The sequence below is a fragment of the Pseudophryne corroboree genome, assembly GCF_028390025.1.
Source record: "Pseudophryne corroboree isolate aPseCor3 chromosome 2 unlocalized genomic scaffold, aPseCor3.hap2 SUPER_2_unloc_1, whole genome shotgun sequence".
NCBI classification, from domain to species: Eukaryota; Metazoa; Chordata; class Amphibia; order Anura; family Myobatrachidae; genus Pseudophryne; species Pseudophryne corroboree.
The window spans coordinates 1,233,925-1,254,980 of NW_026967488.1; the positions used below are offsets into that span (position 1 = coordinate 1,233,925).

Here is a 21,056-nt window from a genome sequence, read left to right on the forward strand (position 1 = left end):
TGGAATGCCTTTTCCTTTTAGGATCTGGCGTTCAACCGCCATGCCGTCAAACGCAGCCGCGGTAAGTCTTGAAAGAGGCAGGGACCCTGTTGAAGCAGGTCCCTTCTCAGAGGTAGAGGCCACGGATCGTCCGTGACCATCTCTTGAAGTTCCGGGTACCAAGACCTTCTTGGCCAATCCGGAGCCACTAGTATCGTTCTTACTCCGCTTTGCCGTATGATTCTCAATACCTTTGGTATGAGAGGCAGAGGAGGAAACACATACACCGACTGGTACACCCAAGGTGTTACCAGCGCGTCCACAGCTATTGCCTGCGGATCTCTTGACCTGGCGCAATACCTGTCCAGTTTTTTGTTGAGGCGAGACGCCATCATGTCCACCATTGGTCTTTCCCAACGGTTTATTAGCATGTGGAAAACTTCCGGATGAAGTCCCCACTCTCCCGGGTGAAGATCGTGTCTGCTGAGGAAGTCTGCTTCCCAGTTGTCCACGCCCGGGATGAACACTGCTGACAGTGCTATCACGTGATTCTCCGCCCAGCGAAGGATCCTGGCAGCTTCTGCCATTGCACTCCTGCTTCTTGTGCCGCCCTGTCTGTTTACATGGGCGACTGCCGTGATGTTGTCCGACTGGATCAACACCGGTCTTCCTTGAAGCAGAGGTTCCGCCTGGCTTAGAGCATTGTAGATTGCTCTTAGTTCCAGAATGTTTATGTGAAGAGACTTTTCCAGGCTCGACCACACTCCCTGGAAGTTTCTTCCTTGTGTGACTGCTCCCCAGCCTCTCAGGCTGGCGTCCGTGGTCACCAGGATCCAATCCTGTATGCCGAATCTGCGGCCCTCCAATAGATGAGCCCTCTGCAACCACCACAGAAGAGATACCCTTGTCCTTGGAGACAGGGTTATCCGCAGGTGCATCTGAAGATGCGACCCTGACCATTTGTCCAACAGATCCCTTTGGAAAATTCTTGCATGGAATCTGCCGAATGGAATTGCTTCGTAAGAAGCCACCATTTTTCCCAGGACTCTTGTGCATTGATGTACAGACACCTTTCCTGGTATTAGGAAGTTCCTGACCAGGTCGGATAACTCCTTGGCTTTTTCCTCGGGAAGAAAAACCTTTTTCTGAACCGTGTCCAGAATCATCCCTAGGAACAGCAGACGAGTTGTCGGCATTAATTGGGATTTTGGAATATTCAGAATCCATCCGTGCTGCTTTAGCACCTCTTGAGATAGTGCTAATCCCATCTCTAGCTGTTCTCTGGACCTTGCCCTTATTAGGAGATCGTCCAAGTATGGGATAATTAATACGCCTTTTCTTCGAAGAAGAATCATCATCTCGGCCATTACCTTTGTAAAGACCCGAGGTGCCGTGGACAAACCAAACGGCAGCGTCTGAAACTGATAGTGACAGTTTTGTACAACGAACCTGAGGTACCCCTGGTGTGAGGGGTAAATTGGAACGTGGAGATACGCATCCTTGATGTCCAAGGATACCATAAAGTCCCCTTCTTCCAGGTTCGCTATCACTGCTCTGAGTGACTCCATCTTGAACTTGAACTTCTTTATGTACAGGTTCAAGGACTTCAGATTTAGAATAGGCCTTACCGAGCCATCCGGCTTCGGTACCACAAATAGAGTGGAATAATACCCCTTCCCTTGTTGTAGAAGAGGTACCTTGACTATCACCTGCTGAGAGTACAGCTTGTGAATGGCTTCCAAAACCGTCTCCCTTTCGGAGGGGGACGTCGGTAAAGCAGACTTCAGGAAACGGCGAGGTGGATCTGTCTCTAATTCTAACCTGTACCCCTGAGATATTATCTGCAGGATCCAGGGATCTACCTGCGAGTGAGCCCACTGCGCGCTGTAATTTTTGAGACGACCGCCCACCGTCCCCGAGTCCGCTTGAGAAGCCCCAGCGTCATGCTGAGGCTTTTGTAGAAGCCGGGGAGGGCTTCTGTTCCTGGGAAGGAGCTGCCTGTTGCTGTCTCTTCCCTCGACCTCTGCCTCGTGGCAGATATGAATAGCCCTTTGCTCTCTTATTTTTAAAGGAACGAAAGGGCTGCGGTTGAAAAGTCGGTGCCTTTTTCTGTTGGGGAGTGACTTGAGGTAGAAAGGTGGATTTCCCGGCTGTAGCCGTGGCCACCAAATCTGATAGACCGACTCCAAATAACTCCTCCCCTTTATACGGCAAAACTTCCATATGCCGTTTTGAATCCGCATCGCCTGTCCACTGTCGCGTCCATAAAGCTCTTCTGGCCGAAATGGACATAGCACTTACCCGTGATGCCAGTGTGCAGATATCCCTCTGTGCATCACGCATATAAAGAAATGCATCCTTTATTTGTTCTAACGACAGTAAAATATTGTCCCTGTCCAGGGTATCAATATTTTCAATCAGGGACTCTGACCAAACTACCCCAGCACTGCACATCCAGGCAGTCGCTATAGCTGGTCGTAGTATAACACCTGCATGTGTGTATATACTTTTTTGGATATTTTCCATCCTCCTATCTGATGGATCTTTAAGTGCGGCCGTCTCAGGAGAGGGTAACGCCACTTGTTTAGATAAGCGTGTTAGCGCCTTGTCCACCCTAGGAGGTGTTTCCCAGCGCTCCCTAACCTCTGGCGGGAAAGGGTATAATGCCAATAATTTCTTTGAAATTATCAGCTTTTTATCAGGGGCAACCCACGCTTCATCACACACGTCATTTAATTCTTCTGATTCAGGAAAAACTATAGGTAGTTTTTTCACACCCCACATAATACCCTGTTTAGTGGTACCTGTAGTATCAGCTAAATGTAACGCCTCCTTCATTGCCAAAATCATATAACGTGTGGCCCTACTGGAAAATACGGTTGATTCGTCACCGTCACCACTGGAATCAGTGCCTGTGTCTGGGTCTGTGTCGACCGACTGAGGCAAAGGGCGTTTCACAGCCCCTGACGGTGTTTGAGGCGCCTGGACAGGCACTAATTGATTGTCCGGCCGCCTCATGTCGTCAAACGACTGCTTAAGCGAGTTGACGCTATCCCGTAATTCCACAAATAAAGGCATCCATTCTGGTGTCGACCCCCTAGGAGGTGACATCCCCATATTTGGCAATTGCTCCGCCTCCACACCAATATCGTCCTCATACATGTCGACACACACGTACCGACACACAGCAGACACACAGGGAATGCTCTACACGAAGACAGGACCCACTAGCCCTTTGGGGAGACAGAGGGAGAGTCTGCCAGCACACACCAAAAAAGCGCTATATATGACAGGGATAGCCTTATAATAAGTGCTCCCTTATAGCTGCTTTATATATATCAAAATATTGCCATTAAATTTGCCCCCCCTCTCTGTTTTACCCTGTTTCTGTAGTGCAGTGCAGGGGAGAGACCTGGGAGCCGTCCTGACCAGCGGAGCTGTGAGAGGAAATGGCGCCGTGTGCTGAGGAGATAGGCCCCGCCCCTTTTCCGGCGGGCTCGTCTCCCGCTATTTTGTGAATCCAGGCAGGGGTTAAATATCTCCATATAGCCTCTGGGGGCTATATGTGAGGTATTTTTAGCCTTTTAATAGGTTTTCATTTGCCTCCCAGGGCGCCCCCCCCAGCGCCCTGCACCCTCAGTGACTGCGTGTGAAGTGTGCTGAGAGGAAAATGGCGCACAGCTGCAGTGCTGTGCGCTACCTTTAGAAGACTGCAGGAGTCTTCAGCCGCCGATTCTGGACCTCTTCTTACTTCAGCATCTGCAAGGGGGCCGGCGGCGCGGCTCCGGTGACCATCCAGGCTGTACCTGTGATCGTCCCTCTGGAGCTGATGTCCAGTAGCCAAGAAACCAATCCATCCTGCACGCAGGTGAGTTCACTTCTTCTCCCCTCAGTCCCTCGTTGCAGTGATCCTGTTGCCAGCAGGAATCACTGTAAAATAAAAAACCTAAGCTAAACTCTCTAAGCAGCTCTTTATGAGAGCCACCTAGAATTGCACCCTTCTCGGCCGGGCACAAAAATCTAACTGGAGTCTGGAGGAGGGTCATAGGGGGAGGAGCCAGTGCACACCACCTGATCTGGAAAAGCTTTACTTTTTGTGCCCTGTCTCCTGCGGAGCCGCTATTCCCCATGGTCCTTTCAGGAACCCCAGCATCCACTAGGACGATAGAGAAATATACGTTAGACTTTTCATGTGTTGTTCAGCTAGTGGGAAGACGCTTTTAATGGATCTAGTTGACTTCGCGGGAGTGGACCTGTAGCGTCTGCCTGATGGAAGCGGTTCAAACAGTTTGTGACCTGGGTGCTGCATATCTGCCACAATTTTCTCCGCTCGCTTCCTGACCCCTGACTGGTATAATTCCTGGACAGGAGGGAGATCAGCCCCAACGATCTTTTCAGGTCTCCTCACCACCCTTTGCAGCCTCCGTCCATCACTCTCATGGGCAGCTCTATACCAGACTGTGATGGAGGAACATAGGACCGATTCTACCATCGCTGTGTAGAAGATGAGCAGCAGCTTCTGCGGGACGTTGAATTTCCTGGGTTGCCTCAGAAAGAACATCCACTGCTGGGTCTTCTTTACGACTTTATGTTGGGTCCCCATTTGAGGTCTCGGGAAATTTTTGACCCTAGGATTTTGAAGGAGTCGACCCACGAAACCACACTGTCGGCAATTACGAGTGGTTGCATGGCATTGGGTTTCCTTCTGAAGTCCACCACCATCTCAACTGTTTTGAGGGGAGTTAGATCAAGGTTGTTCCTGCCGCACCACTGCGTGAGCCGTTCCACTTCACGTCCGTATGCAGATTCATCTTCGTCTTTGATTAAGCAGATGGCGGTGGTGTCGTCTGCAAATTTTATAATTTTTACTGATTTGCTCGGCTGAGGTGCAGTAGTTGGTATATAGAGGACACATATATAGAGCAGGGAGGAGAGGACACACTCTTGGGGCTCACTCAGAACAAATTATTTGTGAAATGATGATTTCTCTTGCGTCCTAGAGGATGCTGGGGTCCACATTATTACCATGGGGTATAGACGGGTCCCTTGGGAGCCATGGGCACTTTAAGAGTTTGAGAGTGTGGGCTGGCCCCTCCTACCAGACTCTGTTTAGAAAATGTGCCCGGAGGAGCCGGTCAGAGCTAGGGGAGCTCCTAGGAGTTTTTCTATTTTTTTTTTTTAAAGAGTTAGGTACAGGCAGGCTGCTGGCAACGGCCTCCCTGCTTCGTGGGACTTGGGGGAGGGGGGGAAGGATCCAACCCTAGAGGTTAATGGTTCTCTATCTCCGCTGACAGGACACTGAGCTCCTGAGGGTGATGATCGCAAGCCCCCGAGGTGACCGCTCACTCCCGCAGCACGGGCGCCACCCCCTAACAGCCAGAAGAAGAGTGGCGAGTATGATGCCGGTGGCCCGGGAAGCGGGTCGCCGGTGGTAATGGCGGCACAAGGGTGAGAGCGCAGTCCTGTCAGGCTGCACTCCGGAGGCTCAGCAACGTGGATGTATAGCGCTGTGAGGGGCGTCCTGGGCTGCAACATACCCTAACACTGGTCAAACTACGCTAACAGGGGCTAATCCCGCAGCAAGGTACCTCAGGCCAGTATAAAAATATAAGTGCGGGAAGATGCGCCATTACAGGGGCCATTTTCTCCCTGCAGATCACACAGACAGAAGCTGCCAGGGAGCGCTGCCCCCCACATAACTCCAGCTTACCTCTGCGGTACTAGGGTGTTATAGACGGGGGGGGGGGGAGGAGAGTGTTATATATTTATATAGTAACCCATTAAGGTGTTATATCAGCGCTGGGCTTATTGTATATTACACTGCCTATTGAAGCGCTGTGTGGCTGGCTCCTTATACTCTGTGTCTTGTGCAGCAGAGTGCATCTTCTCCTGAGGAGTCTATTCCATGTACTCAGGACTGCGTTTTCTCCTCTTTCTGCAAGCAGGTATGGATATGGGCCTGCACTTGGGTTCCATAAAAGTCCAGATTTTGGCCTTGTCCATTTTCTTCCAGAAACAATTGGCTGCCCTCCCTGAGGTTCAGACTTTCTTGAAGGGGGTTCTGCACATGCAACCTCCCTTTGTGCCTACTACAGCACCTTGGGATCTTAACGTGGTGCTGCAGTTCCTACAGTCGGATTGGTTGATGTCAAGTTTCTTACTTGGAAGGCGGTCACGTTCTTGGCGTTGGCATCAGCTAGACGCGTGTCAGAATTGGTGGCATTGTCCTGCAAGAGCCCCTACTTGATTTTTCCTGAAGATAGAGCTGAGCTCAGGACACGTCAGCAATTTCTACCAAAGGTTGATTCAGCTTTTCATATCAACCAATCTATTGTGGTGCCAGTGGCTACCGACTTCTCAATTACCTCAAAGTCCTTGGATGTAGTGAGGGATTTGAGAATTTACGCTAAGAGAACTTCTCGTCACAGAAAGTCGGACTTTGTACTTTATGATGCCAACAAGATTGGGTGTCCTGCTTCTAAGCAGACGATTTCTCGCTGGATCCGGTTTACTATCCAGCATGCTTATTCTACGGCAGGATTGCCGTGTCCATGATCTGTCAAAGCCCACTCTACTTGTAAGGTGGGTTCTTCCGGGGCGGCTGCCCGGTGTGTCTCGGCTTTACAACTTTGCCGAGCGGCTACTTGGTCAGGGTCGAACACGTTTGCTAAGTTCTACATGTCAGGAACCGGCGCTCTGCTGCGTCTCACCTACCAGCGCGCTGGTGTGCAGGCCTCCGGAGGTCATGGCCCCAGTTGCGGCTACATGGGTGTATGGACCGCGAGCGCCATCTTCCGCATTGCTGAGTACCCCTGAGTCTGGTCCTGTGTGTATTCTGCTGTGTGCCGGCGTCCTGCCTGTGTGGTCGTTGCCATGACTCCTGCACTCAGCTGATCCCGGTGTGCAATCCAGCACTGTGTCTCCACCCAGAGTTCACTGACCAATCACTGCTGAGCAAGGGGTATAACTTCCAGCCCGTGGCTCATTCACATTGCCTCGGACAACGAGTCACATACAGTGTGTCTAGTTCTCCTGGTTCCTGTGTTCCTGTTTCCAGCGTTCCCCTGTGGTTATCTTCATTGTTCCAGTTACCATTCCTACAGCTCTCCTGTTACTCCGGACTCCAGCTACATCCAGCCACAATCCACCAGCAGTAAGAGACTCTCCTCAGGTGTTCATATCATTATCTACCTGTGCATTCATTACCTGCATACCATCTGTGCTTCTCAGCAATTATTCCACCTATTTGCTTAGAGACTGTCTCCTGCTTAAGCCTAGTGCGGCTATATGGACTTGTGCTGTAATAGAGACTGTGTGTTTCTCAAGAATATCGGAGTTCTGCTTTTCCAAAGTTTATCTCATTTGTGTTATACCAAATCTGTGTTCTTTCAAGTATAATTGGAGTTCTGTTCATATCACCTGCATTCAGTATCAAGTTGTTTTACTGCAAGAGACTTTCAGTTATCTGGATTCAGTTACCTATCATTGTTTTCCACATTACCGGTTTTCTGTTTGTTCAGAGTTATACCATCTGCTTTGTGACAATAAACATCAGCGCATATGCGCAGGACCTTTATACTGCCTCCACGATTTATACATCGCACCAACACTGACCCACTAGCGCCCCCGCTGGGGACAGACAAACCCAGAGACCTGACACTACAAGTTCGATACTTTGGCTTCTGAGGACCTAAAGTTTGGTCTATCGATTCTGCAGGAGTCTCCGCGCTCTCCCTCCTGTTCTGGGAGCTTTGGTACATCCTCATGGTACTAATGTGGACCCCAGCATCCTCTAGGACGTAAGAGAAAATAGGATTTTAATTACCCATCGTTGGTGCCATGTTGCTTATACATGCAGGCCAATATGGACAATCTCGTCCATACTAGCATGCACTGCTATGGAGCCGGGGGAAGTGAAGAAATTTCACTCCGCCAGTCACTCCCCCCTGCCGCCGGGTGGCCCGTATCGGCCGTCTGACACCTCGGCGGCACATCGCCGGGTGTGTAGGGCCCATAATTTATACTTTCACCAGCCCAGTTTTTTATTTTTGTTTTTATAGGTTGGATTGATATGGCCATTCCAGGAAGCGTTATACGATTGCGGCACGATAAGTGCAGTACAGTACATCTCCCCATTATTACTACACACACGGACACGACAGGCTTCTATTCCAGTATGCTCACGCATCCTGCACCGGCCGAGCTACAAGGAGTGTCACGCAGACCCGGGTCTATCATGCCTCTTATAGTGTCACCCAATCGTACTCCGTGGAATCATTCCTGACCTCTGACATGTGAGTGGCACAGCTGGATTAACCATTAAGCAAAATAAGCATGTGCTTAGGGCATCAAGGTAAGGGGCACCACAGAGAATGTTCCATTGCTAGATTTACTATGGACCATATAGTGCAAAACTGCAAATGGTGCAGCTGCTCCAGGTTGCACAACAAGGGGCTCCCACAGTAACTACATGATATATAAAACAATAAAAATAATCACAACAATACAGGTTAATGATATACATTAATGTTGGGAATACAACAGAATTAGAATCTGGTAACTGCCGGACGGCCCACCGAGGCTGGCGTGACCGTTCCCGTCTTGGTCATGTCTGCGGTCGCCTTCAGTCATCCGCTGAGAGTGAGGGCAGCGGCGCGCAGTACAGTATTACCAGATGGAGGGTTTCTCCGAATCTGGAGGTTTTTAAAGGCCTTGGCGAGAATTTTGGAGATAACTTTGAGGATCCGATTAAAGACTTCGCAGTTAGAAAAAGTAGGAGAAAACTTTTGAAAAATAAATAAACTGGAAATATCCCAAAATACACTTACTGGAAGTTTTGTGTCCTCTCTACAAATAAAATTTTATTTTACGGTTTACATTATAAATTAGATATATATGGGGGCACCAAAATCTAAGTGCTTAGGTCATCTAAAGGTCTCAGGGTGGGCACACAATGGAACGATATCACCCGACTTGTCGTTTCCAGGCATATAGTTAAGTGTGTATGCCCGATTTGTGCGGTTCTTCTGGTCGGCTCAGCTGCAGGGTCAACCGAAGAGGTCACCGGCGATGTCGAGTGTCAGATTGCACCGTTGTCCCCCGATTGTGTGTGCGCGCTTGTCGATCATTGTTCTGATGTGTAGCCGTCCTTAACCCAGCCCAGGTGAGGGCGCTATCATTATTATGGAAGATTTGCGCACTTCTGTATTGGTTGCTAAGGACAGATGTAGCCGGGGAACAGTCTATGACACGCGTTTCATGTTCATAGAATCTTTCATATTAAGTAACATGATGAATAACACAGACGGCCTGTGACTGAATGAGTGTTAGTGACACACTTACCTAGCACACGCAGAGAGAACGTTGTGGGTGTGATGACACTCAGAGTAACGATGACGTCTGCATTGTACGTCCCGGAATCCTCTGCAGACGCGTTTCTTATAGTCAGACGTCCGGACGTGAGATCCGCTTCCACTCTCTCAGCCCAATTACTATAAAAATCCGGTGGATAGGACACGTGTAAGTCCACAATTTTATTGCCATTAAATGTCCAGCTAATTTCCTTGGGGGTTCCAGATAATCCGGCTTGCAGCGTTACGTCACTTCCCGTGACGGCATATTTTATCTGAGTTTGCGCTGTGGAGATATAAGAGTAACAGGGTAACAATGTAGCAGGAAGTAACCAGGACACGGGACATACAGAGTGTTTACTGCGCAGCTGGCGTACAGGCGAATCCCTGCACATCGTACAGACTAATCGCAGCACACCAGACTCATCCGCCATGATCAGCGGGCTCTGCGCACACACCTGTGATCCACAGCATGGCATGGGTGCGAGCGTTCCCACGAACAGATCACAGCCGGGACGTGAAGTGGTAATAGCGGCACATCCACACTCGCAACACATCTGCAGGTAAGATGAGCAGAGCCACATCTGTACATCAGGGTATAAAGACAGCGGGATGTAGTCATGTGACCAGCGGTCTAATACCTCCCCCTACATACCACCCCCCTCACCGTGCCGACCAACAGGGACTATTATCACTCCTGGGTGTCCACGACACCACAGAGTGAGAATAGAACCTGCAGCGATTGGAGGTCAACACCGAGCCTACAGCGTGGCGAGCTCGCAAGGAGCTGTTTGCGCTCGCCCCCTTCCGCCCCGCCGGCATTCCACTACCGGTCACGCATACCCAACCCCACACAGCATGTGCCTTTACCCGTCACAGCTCCGTCTCTCTCAGAGTCTTTCCTAAGAATGTGTCCTTCTCCATCTATACACAAGTGCGGAGGTGGGGAGGGGGAGGGGGAGGGGGAGAACAGTGGCGCACATATCCCCCCCAGACCAGACTTACAGAACAACTTACTGTATGAGAGTAGCTGCGGCACTGCGCAGACCCCACACAGACGCCGTTCTGCAGGCAGGGTGTAACGGTATACATATACTCAGAGCTGTGACCGGACATACTGGTGCCCTGAGCCAGTGTCAGTCTCAGGGACCCCTAACACTACAAAACTGGGGTCCTACCTGCCCATTACTAGGTCCCGTCATAAGTTATGCTTTAGAACTCCCCACATGCCCCTTACACCTCCCCACACACGCGCCCCATACACCTCCCCACACGCGCCCCATACACCTCCCCACACGCGCCCCATACACCTCCCCACACGCGCCCCATACACCTCCCCACACGCGCCCCATACACCTCCCCACACGCGCCCCTCACACCTCCCCACACGCGCCCCTCACACCTCCCCACACGCGCCCCTCACACCTCCCCACACACCTCCCCACACACGCCCCTCACACCTCCCCACACGTGCCCTCACACTTCCCCACACGTGCCCCTTACACCTCCCCACACGTGCCCCTCACACCTCCCCACACGTGCCCCTCACACCTCCCCACACGTGCCCCTCACACCTCCCCACACGTGCCCTCACACTTCCCCCTCACACCTCCCCACACGTGCCCCTCACACCTCCCCACACGTGCCCTCACACCTCCCCACACGCGCCCCTCACACCTCCCCACACACGCCCCTCACACCTCCCCACACGTGCCCTCACACTTCCCCACACGTGCCCCTCACACCTCCCCACACGTGCCCTCACACCTCCCCACACGTGCCCTCACACTTCCCCCTCACACCTCCCCACACGTGCCCCTCACACCTCCCCACACGTGCCCTCACACCTCCCCACACGTGCCCTCACACCTCCCCACACGTTCCCTCACACCTCCCCACACGCGCCCCACACGCGCCCCTCACACCTCCCCACACGCGCCCCTCACACCTCCCCACACGCGCCCCTCACACCTCCCCACACGTTCCCCATACACCTCCCAACACGTGCCCCTCACACCTCCCAACGCGTGCCCCTCACACCTCCCCACGCGTGCCCTCACACCTCCCCACACGTGCCCCATACACCTCCCAACACGTGCCCTCACACCTCCCCACACGCGCCCCTCACACCTCCCCACACGCGCCCCTCACACCTCCCCACACGTTCCCCATACACCTCCCAACACGTGCCCCTCACACCTCCCCACGCGTGCCCTCACACCTCCCCACAGGTGCCCCATACACCTCCCAACACGTGCCCCATACACCTCCCAACACGTGCCCCATACACCTCTTAACACGTGCCCCATACACCTCCCCACACGCGCCCCTCACCTCCCCACACGCGCCCCTCACACCTCCCAACACGTGCCCTCACAACTCCCCACACGCGCCCCTCACACCTCCCCACACGCGCCCCACACACCTTCCCACACGCGGCCCTCACACCTCCCCACACGTGCCCTCACACCTCCCCACACGTGCCCTCACACCTCCCCACACGTGCCCTCACACCTCCCCACACGTGCCCTCACACCTCCCCAACACCTCCCCACACGTGCCCTTACACCTCCCCACACGCGCCCCTTACACCTCCCCACACGCGCCCCTCACACCTCCCCACACGCGCCCTCACACCTCCCCACACGCGCCCTCACACCTCCCCACACGTGCCCTCACACCTCCCCACACGCGCCCCTTACACCTCCCCACACGCGCCCCTTACACCTCCCCACACGCGCCCCTCACACCTCCCCACACACCTCCCCACACGTGCCCTCACACCTCCCCACACGTGCCCTCACACCTCCCCCACACCTCCCCACACGTGCCCTCACACCTCCCCACACGTGCCCCTTACACCTCCCCACACGTGCCCTCACACCTCCCCACACGTGCCCTCACACCTCCCCCACACCTCCCCACACGTGCCCCTTACACCTCCCCACACGCGCCCCTCACACCTCCCCACACGCGCCCCTCACACCTCCCCACACGTGCCCTCACACCTCCCCACACGCGCCCCTCACACCTCCCCACACGCGCCCCTCACACCTCCCCACACGCGCCCCTCACACCTCCCCACACGCGCCCCTCACACCTCCCCACACGCTCCCCATACACCTCCCCACACGTGCCCCTCACACCTCCCCACGCGTGCCCTCACACCTCCCCACGCGTGCCCTCACACCTCCCCACACGTGCCCCATACACCTCCCAACACGTGCCCCATACACCTCCCCACACGCGCCCCTCACACCTCCCCACACGCGCCCCTCACACCTCCCAACACGTGCCCTCACAACTCCCCACACGCGCCCCTCACACCTCCCCACACGCGCCCCACACACCTTCCCACACGCGGCCCTCACACCTCCCCACACGTGCCCTCACACCTCCCCACACGTGCCCTCACACCTCCCCACACGTGCCCTCACACCTCCCCACACGTGCCCTCACACCTCCCCCACACCTCCCCACACGTGCCCTCACACCTCCCCACACGCGCCCTCACACCTCCCCACACGTGCCCTCACACCTCCCCCACACGCGCACCTCACACCTCCCCACACGCGCCCCTCACACCTCCCCACACGTGCCCTCACACCTCCCCACACGTGCCCTCACACCTCCCCCACACGCGCCCCTCACACTTCCCCACACGTGCCCCTCACACCTCCCCACACACGCGCCCCTCACACCTCCCCACACACGCGCCCCTCACACCTCCCCACACACGCGCCCCATACACCTCCCCACACACGCGCCCCTCACACCTCCCCACACACGCGCCCCTCACACCTCCCCACACACGCGCCCCTCACACCTCCCCACACACGCGCCCCTCACACCTCCCCACACACGCGCCCCTCACACCTCCCCACACACGCGCCCCTCACACCTCCCCACACACGCGCCCCTCACACCTCCCCACACCTCCCCACACACGCGCCCCTCACACCTCCCCACACACGTGCCCCTCACACCTCCCCACACACGCGCCTCACACCTCCCCACACGCGCCCCATACACCTCTCCACACGCGCCCCATACACCTCTCCACACGCGCCCCATACACTTCTCCACACGCGCCCCATACACTTCTCCACACGCGCCCCATACACCTCTCCACACGCGCCCCATACACCTCTCCCCACATGCCCCATACACCTCTCCACATGAAATGTTGGTGAAAATCCCCATTTTAAAGGTAAGAATGTTGGGACTTGATCAGAACTACTTGGACCCCCAATGACTAATTAGGCACATAGGAGTGTTGTATGGATGGGACAGGTATATGGGGGTGCTGTATGAATGGGACAGGTACATGGGGGTGCTGTATGAATAGAACAGCTATATGGGGTGCTGTATGAGTGGGACAGGTATATGGGGGTGCTGTATGAGTGGGACAGGTATATGGGGTGTTGTATGGATGGGACAGGTATATGGGGGTGCTGTATGAATGGGACAGGAATAGGGGGGTGCTGTATGAATGGAACAGCTATATGGGGGTGCTGTATGAGTGGGACAGGTATATGGGGATGCTGTATGAGTGGGACAGGTATATATGGGGTGCTGTATGAGTGGGACAGATATATGGGGGTGCTGTATGAATGGGACAGGTACATGGGGGTGCTGTATGAATAGGACAGGTATGTAGGGGTGCTGTATGAATGGGACAGGCATATGGGGGTGCTGTATGAATGGGACAGGTATATGGGGGTGCTGTATGAATGGGACAGGTATATGGGAGTGCTGTATGAATAGGACAGGTATATGGGAGTGCTGTATGAATGGGACAGGTATATGGGAGTGCTGTATGAATGGGACAGGTATATGGGAGTGCTGTATGAATGGGACAGGTATATGGGGGTGCTGTATGGATGGGACAGGTATATGGGGGTGCTGTATGGATGGGATAGGTATATGGGGGTGCTGTATGAATAGGACAGCTATATGGGGGTGCTGTATGAGTGGGACAGGTATATGGGGGTGCTGTATGAATAGGACAGGTATATGGGGGTGCTGTATGAGTGGGACAGGTATATGGGGGTGCTGTATGAGTGGGACAGGTATATGGGGGTGCTGTATGAGTGGGACATGTATATGGGGGTGCTGTATGAGTGGGACAGGTATATGGGAGTGCTGTATGAGTGGGACAGGTATATGGGAGTGCTGTATGAGTGGGACAGGTATATGGGGGTGCTGTATGGATGGGACAGGTATATGGGGGTGCTGTATGGATGGGACAGGTATATGGGGGTGCTGTATGAATAGGACAGGTATATGGGGGTGCTGTATGATTAGGACAGGTATATGGGGGTGCTGTATGAGTGGGACAGGTATATGGGGTGCTGTATGAGTGGGACAGGTATATGCGGGTACTGTATGAATGGGACAGGTATATGGGAGTGCTGTATGGATGGGACAGGTATATAGGGGTGCTGTATGAACGGGACAGGTATATAGGGGTGCTGTATGAACGGGACAGGTATATGGGGGTGCTGTATGAACGGGACAGGTATATAGGGGTGCTGTATGAACGGGACAGGTATATAGGGGTGCTGTATGAACGGTACAGGTATATGGGGGTGCTGTATGAACGGGACAGGTATATGGGGTGCTGTATGAATGGGACAGGTATATGGGGGTGATGTATGAATGGGACAGGTATATGGGGGTGATGTATGAATGGGACAGGTATATGGGGGTGCTGTATGAGTGGGACAGGTATATGGGGTGCTGTATGAATGGGACAGGTATATGGGGTGATGTATAAATGGGACAGGTATATGGGGGTGCTGTATGAATGGGACAGGTATATGGGGGTGCTGTATGAGTGGGACAGGTATATGGGGTGATGTATGAATGGGACAGGTATATGGTGGTGCTGTATGAGTGGGACAGGCATATGGGGGTACTGTATGAATGGGACAGGTATATGGGAGTGCTGTATGGATGGGACAGGTATATGGGGGTGCTGTATGAATGGGACAGGTATATGGGGGTGCTGTATGAGTGAAACAGGGATATGGGGGTGCTGTATGAGTGGGACAGGTATATGGGGGTGATGTATGGATGGGACAGGTATATGGGGTGCTGTATGAATGGGACAGCTATATGGGGTGCTGTATGAGTGGGACAGGTATATGGGGGTGCTGTATGAGTGGGACAGGTATATATGGGGTGCTGTATGAATGGGACAGGTATATGGGGTGATGTATAAATGGGACAGGTATATGGGGTGTTGTATGAATGGGACAGGTATATGGGGGTGCTGTATGAATGGGACAGGTATATGGGGGTATTGTATGAATTGGACAGGCATATGGGGGTGCTGTATGAATGGGACAGGTATATGGGGGTGCTGTATGAATGGGACAGGTATATGGGGGTATTGTATGAATTTGACAGGCATATGGTGGTGCTGTATGAATGGGACAGGCATATGGGGGTGCTGTATGAATTAGAGATGAGCGCCGGACATTTTTCGGGTTTTGTGTTTTGGTTTTGGGTTCGGTTCCGCGGCCGTGTTTTGGGTTCGAACGCGTTTTGGCAAAACCTCACCGAATATTTTTTGTCGGATTCGGGTGTGTTTTGGATTCGGGTGTTTTTTTCAAAAAACCCTAAAAAACAGCTTAAATCATAGAATTTGGGGGTCATTTTGATCCCAAAGTATTATTAACCTCAAAAACCATAATTTCCACTCATTTTCAGTCTATTCTGAACACCTCACACCTCACAATATTATTTTTAGTCCTAAAATTTGCACCGAGGTCGCTGGATGGCTAAGCTAAGCGACCCAAGTGGCCGACACAAACACCTGGCCCATCTAGGAGTGGCACTGCAGTGTCACGCAGGATGGCCCTTCCAAAAAACACCCCCCAAACAGCACATGACGCAAAGAAAAAAAAGAGGCGCAATGAGGTAGCTGTGTGAGTAAGCTAAGCGACCCTAGTGGCCGACACAAACACCAGGCCCATCTAGGAGTGGCACTGCAGTGTCACGCAGGCTGGCCCTTCAAAAAACTACTCCCCAAACAGCACATGACGCAAAGAAAAAAAGAGGCGCAATGAGGTAGCTCTGTGACTAAGATAAGCTACCCAAGTGGCCGACACAAACACCTGGCCCATCTAGGAGTGGCACTGCAGTGTCACGCAGGATGGCCCTTCAAAAAACTACTCCCCAAACAGCACATGACGCAAAGAAAAAAAGAGGCCCAATGAGGTAGCTGTGTGAGTAAGCTAAGCGACCCAAGTGGCCGACACAAACACCTGGCCCATCTAGGAGTGGCACTGCAGTGTCACGCAGGCTGGCCCTTCAAAAAACTACTCCCCAAACAGCACATGACGCAAAGAAAAAAAGAGGCGCAATGAGGTAGCTGTGTGAGTAAGCTAAGCGACCCTAGTGGCCGACACAAACACCTGGCCCATCTAGGAGTGGCACTGCAGTGTCACGCAGGATGGCCCTTCAAAAAACTACTCCCCAAACAGCACATGATGCAAAGAAAAATTAAAGAAAAAAGAGGTGCAAGATGGAATTGTCCTTGGGCCCTCCCACCCACCCACCCTTATGTTGTATAAACAGGACATGCACACTTTAACCAACCCATCATTTCAGTGACAGGGTCTGCCACACGACTGTGACTGAAATGACGGGTTGGTTTGGACCCCCACCAAAAAAGAAGCAATTAATCTCTCCTTGCACAAACTGGCTCTACAGAGGCAAGATGTCCACCTCATCATCTTCCTCCGATATATCACCGTGTACATCCCCCTCCTCACAGATTATCAATTCGTCCCCACTGGAATCCACCATCTCAGCTTCCTGTGTACTTTGTGGAGGCAATTGCTGCTGGTCAATGTCTCCACGGAGGAATTGATTATAATTCATTTTAATGAACATCATCTTCTCCACATTTTCTGGATGTAACCTCGTACGCCGATTGCTGACAAGGTGAGCGGCGGCACTAAACACTCTTTCGGAGTACACACTTGTGGGAGGGCAACTTAGGTAGAATAAAGCCAGTTTGTGCAAGGGCCTCCAAATTGCCTCTTTTTCCTGCCAGTATAAGTACGGACTTTCTGACGTGCCTACTTGGATGCGGTCACTCATATAATCCTCCACAATTCTTTCAATGGTGAGAGAATCATATGCAGTGACAGTAGACGACATGTCCGTAATCGTTGTCAGGTCCTTCAGTCCGGACCAGATGTCAGCATCAGCAGTCGCTCCAGACTGCCCTGCATCACCGCCAGCGGGTGGGCTCGGAATTCTGAGCCTTTTCCTCGCACCCCCAGTTGCGGGAGAATGTGAAGGAGGAGATGTTGACAGGTCGCGTTCCGCTTGACTTGACAATTTTGTCACCAGCAGTTCTTTGAACCCCAGCAGACTTGTGTCTGCCGGAAAGAGAGATCCAAGGTAGGTTTTAAATCTAGGATCGAGCACGGTGGCCAAAATGTAGTGCTCTGATTTCAACAGATTGACCACCCGTGAATCCTTGTTAAGCGAATTAAGGGCTCCATCCACAAGTCCCACATGCCTAGCGGAATCGCTCCCTTTTAGCTCCTCCTTCAATGTCTCCAGCTTCTTCTGCAAAAGCCTGATGAGGGGAATGACCTGACTCAGGCTGGCAGTGTCTGAACTGACTTCACGTGTGGCAAGTTTAAAGGGCAGCAGAACCTTGCACAACGTTGAAATCATTCTCCACTGCGCTTGAGACAGGTGCATTCCACCTCCTATATCGTGCTCAATTGTATAGGCTTGAATGGCCTTTTGCTGCTCCTCCAACCTCTGAAGCATATAGAGGGTTGAATTCCACCTCGTTACCACTTCTTGCTTCAGATGATGGCAGGGCAGGTTCAGGCGTTTTTGGTGTTGCTCCAGTCTTCTGTACGTGGTGCCTGTACGCCGAAAGTGTCCCGCAATTCTTCTGGCCACTGACAGCATCTCTTGCACGCCCCTCTCGTTTTTTAAATAATTCTGCACCACCAAATTCAAGGTATGTGCAAAACATGGGACGTGCTGGAATTTGCCCAGATTTAATGCACACACAATATTGCTGGCGTTGTCCGATGCCACAAATCCACAGGAGAGTCCAATTGGGGTAAGCCATTCCGCGATGATCTTCCTCAGTTGCCGTAAGAGGTTTTTAGCTGTGTGCGTATTCTGGAAAGCGGTGATACAAAGCGTAGCCTGCCTAGGAAAGAGTTGGCGTTTGCGAGATGCTGCTACTGGTGCCGCCGCTGCTGTTCTTGCGGCGGGAGTCCATACATCTACCCAGTGGGCTGTCACAGTCATATAGTCCTGAGTCTGCCCTGCTCCACTTGTCCACATGTCCGTGGTTAAGTGGACATTGGGTACAACTGCATTTTTTAGGACACTGGTGAGTCTTTTTCTGAGGTCTGTGTACATTTTCGGTATCGCCTGCCTAGAGAAATGGAACCTAGATGGTATTTGGTACCGGGGACACAGTACCTCCAACAAGTCTCTAGTTGCCTCTGCAGTAATGATGGATACCGGAACCACGTTTCTCACCGCCCAGGATGCCAAGGCCTCAGTTATCCGCTTTGCAGCAGGATGACTGCTGTGATATTTCATCTTCCTCGCAAAGTACTGTTGGACAGTCAATTGCTTGGTGGAAGTAGTAAAAGTGGTCTTACGATTTCCCCTCTGGGATGACCATTGACTCCCAGCAGCAACAACAGCAGCGCCAGCAGCAGTAGGCGTTACACGCAAGGATGCATCGGAGGAATCCCAGGCAGGAGAGGACTCGTCAGAATTGCCAGTGACATGGCCTGCAGGACTATTGGCATTCCTGGGGAAGGAGGACATTGACACTGAGGGAGTTGGTGGGGTGGTTTGCGTGAGCTTGGTTACAAGAGGAAGGGATTTACTGGTCAGTGGACTGCTTCCGCTGTCGCCCAAAGTTTTTGAACTTGTCACTGACTTATGATGAATGCGCTGCAGGTGACGTATAAGGGAGGATGTTCCGAGGTGGTTAACGTCCTTACCCCTACTTATTACAGCTTGACAAAGGCAACACACGGCTTGACAAATGTTGTCCGCATTTCTGTTGAAATACTTCCACACCGAAGAGCTGATTTTTTTGGTATTTTCACCAGGCATGTCAATGGCCATATTCCTCCCACGGACAACAGGTGTTTCCCCGGGTGCCTGACTTAAACAAACCACCTCACCATCAGAATCCTCCTGGTCAATTTCCTCCCCAGCGCCAGCAACACCCATATCCTCCTCATCCTGGTGTACTTCAACACTGACATCTTCAATCTGACTATCAGGAACTGGACTGCGGGTGCTCCTTCCAGCACTTGCAGGGGGCGTGCAAATGGTGGAAGGCGCATGCTCTTCACGTCCAGTGTTGGGAAGGTCAGGCATCGCAAACGACACAATTGGACTCTCCTTGTGGATTTGTGATTTCGAAGAACGCACAGTTCTTTGCTGTGCTTTTGCCAGCTTGAGTCTTTTCATTTTTCTAGCGAGAGGCTGAGTGCTTCCATCCTCATGTGAAGCTGAACCACTAGCCATGAACATAGGCCAGGGCCTCAGCCGTTCCTTGCCACTCCGTGTGGTAAATGGCATATTGGCAAGTTTACGCTTCTCCTCCGACAATTTTATTTTAGATTTTTGAGTCCTTTTTTTACTGATATTTGGTGTTTTGGATTTTACATGCTCTGTACTATGACATTGGGCATCGGCCTTGGCAGACGACGTTGATGGCATTTCATCGTCTCGGCCATGACTAGTGGCAGCAGCTTCAGCACGAGGTGGAAGTCGTTCTTGATCTTTCCCTATTTTTGGAACCTCAACATTTTTGTTCTCCATATTTTAATAGGCACAACTAAAAGGCACCTCAGGTAAACAATGGAGATGGATGGATACTAGTATACTTATGGATGACGAGCGACTGCCGACACAGAGGTAGCTACAGCCGTGGACTACCGTACTGCGTCTGCTGCTAATATAGACTGGATGATAATGAGATATAAAATATATATATATCACTACTGCAGCCGGACAGGTATATATTATATAATGACGGACCTGCTGGACCCTGTCAGCTCAGCACTGCAGACTCCTAAAGTAAGCTACTAGTATCAAGAAAATAGAAAAAAAAAAAAAAACCACGGGTAGGTGGTATACAATTATGGATGGACGAGCGACTGCCGACACAGAGGTAGCTACAGCCGTGGACTACCGCACTGCGTCTGCTGCTAATATAGACTGGATGATAATGAGATATAAAATATATATATATCACTACTGCAGCCGGACAGGTATATATTATATAATGACGGACCTGCTGGACACTGTCAGCAGAATGCGTTTATAGAATAAAAAACACCACAAGACGAGTGTTTAACTTTTTCAGGCAGACAATCACAATATACTGGTGGTCAGTGGTCACTGGTCAGTCACACTGGCAGTGGCACTCTGGCAGCAAAAGTGTGCACTGTACTTAAAATATGTACTCCTGCTATAACTGCTCCCCAGTCTCCCCCACAATTAAGCTGTGTGAGCAGTGAGCACTCAGCACAGTCAGATATACAGTATTACATATGATGCAGCACACTGAGGCTGAGCACAGATATGGTATGTGACTGTGTCACTGTGTATCGTTTTTTTTCAGGCAGAGAACGAATTAATTAAACTGGTGGTCACTGGTCACACTATCAGCAAGTAGTACTCCTAATATGCTCCCCAAAA

The 21,056-nt window shown here is 52.1% G+C and overlaps 1 protein-coding gene across 3 annotated transcripts in view; it reads right to left on the reverse strand.

The window, feature by feature from the left end:
- The window catches only part of LOC134983037 (uncharacterized), a 241,036-nt gene that overhangs the window by 125,253 nt on the left and 94,727 nt on the right, over positions 1-21,056 (reverse strand). For 2 of the 3 annotated variants that reach the window (XM_063948736.1, XM_063948735.1), the window contains exon 2: positions 9,322-9,615. In XM_063948736.1, coding sequence (XP_063804806.1) covers positions 9,322-9,615 — 294 coding nt within the window. Of the gene's footprint in view, positions 1-9,321; positions 9,616-9,787; positions 9,914-21,056 lie in introns of all 3 variants that reach the window. The other variant, XM_063948737.1, reaches the window with a different exon arrangement.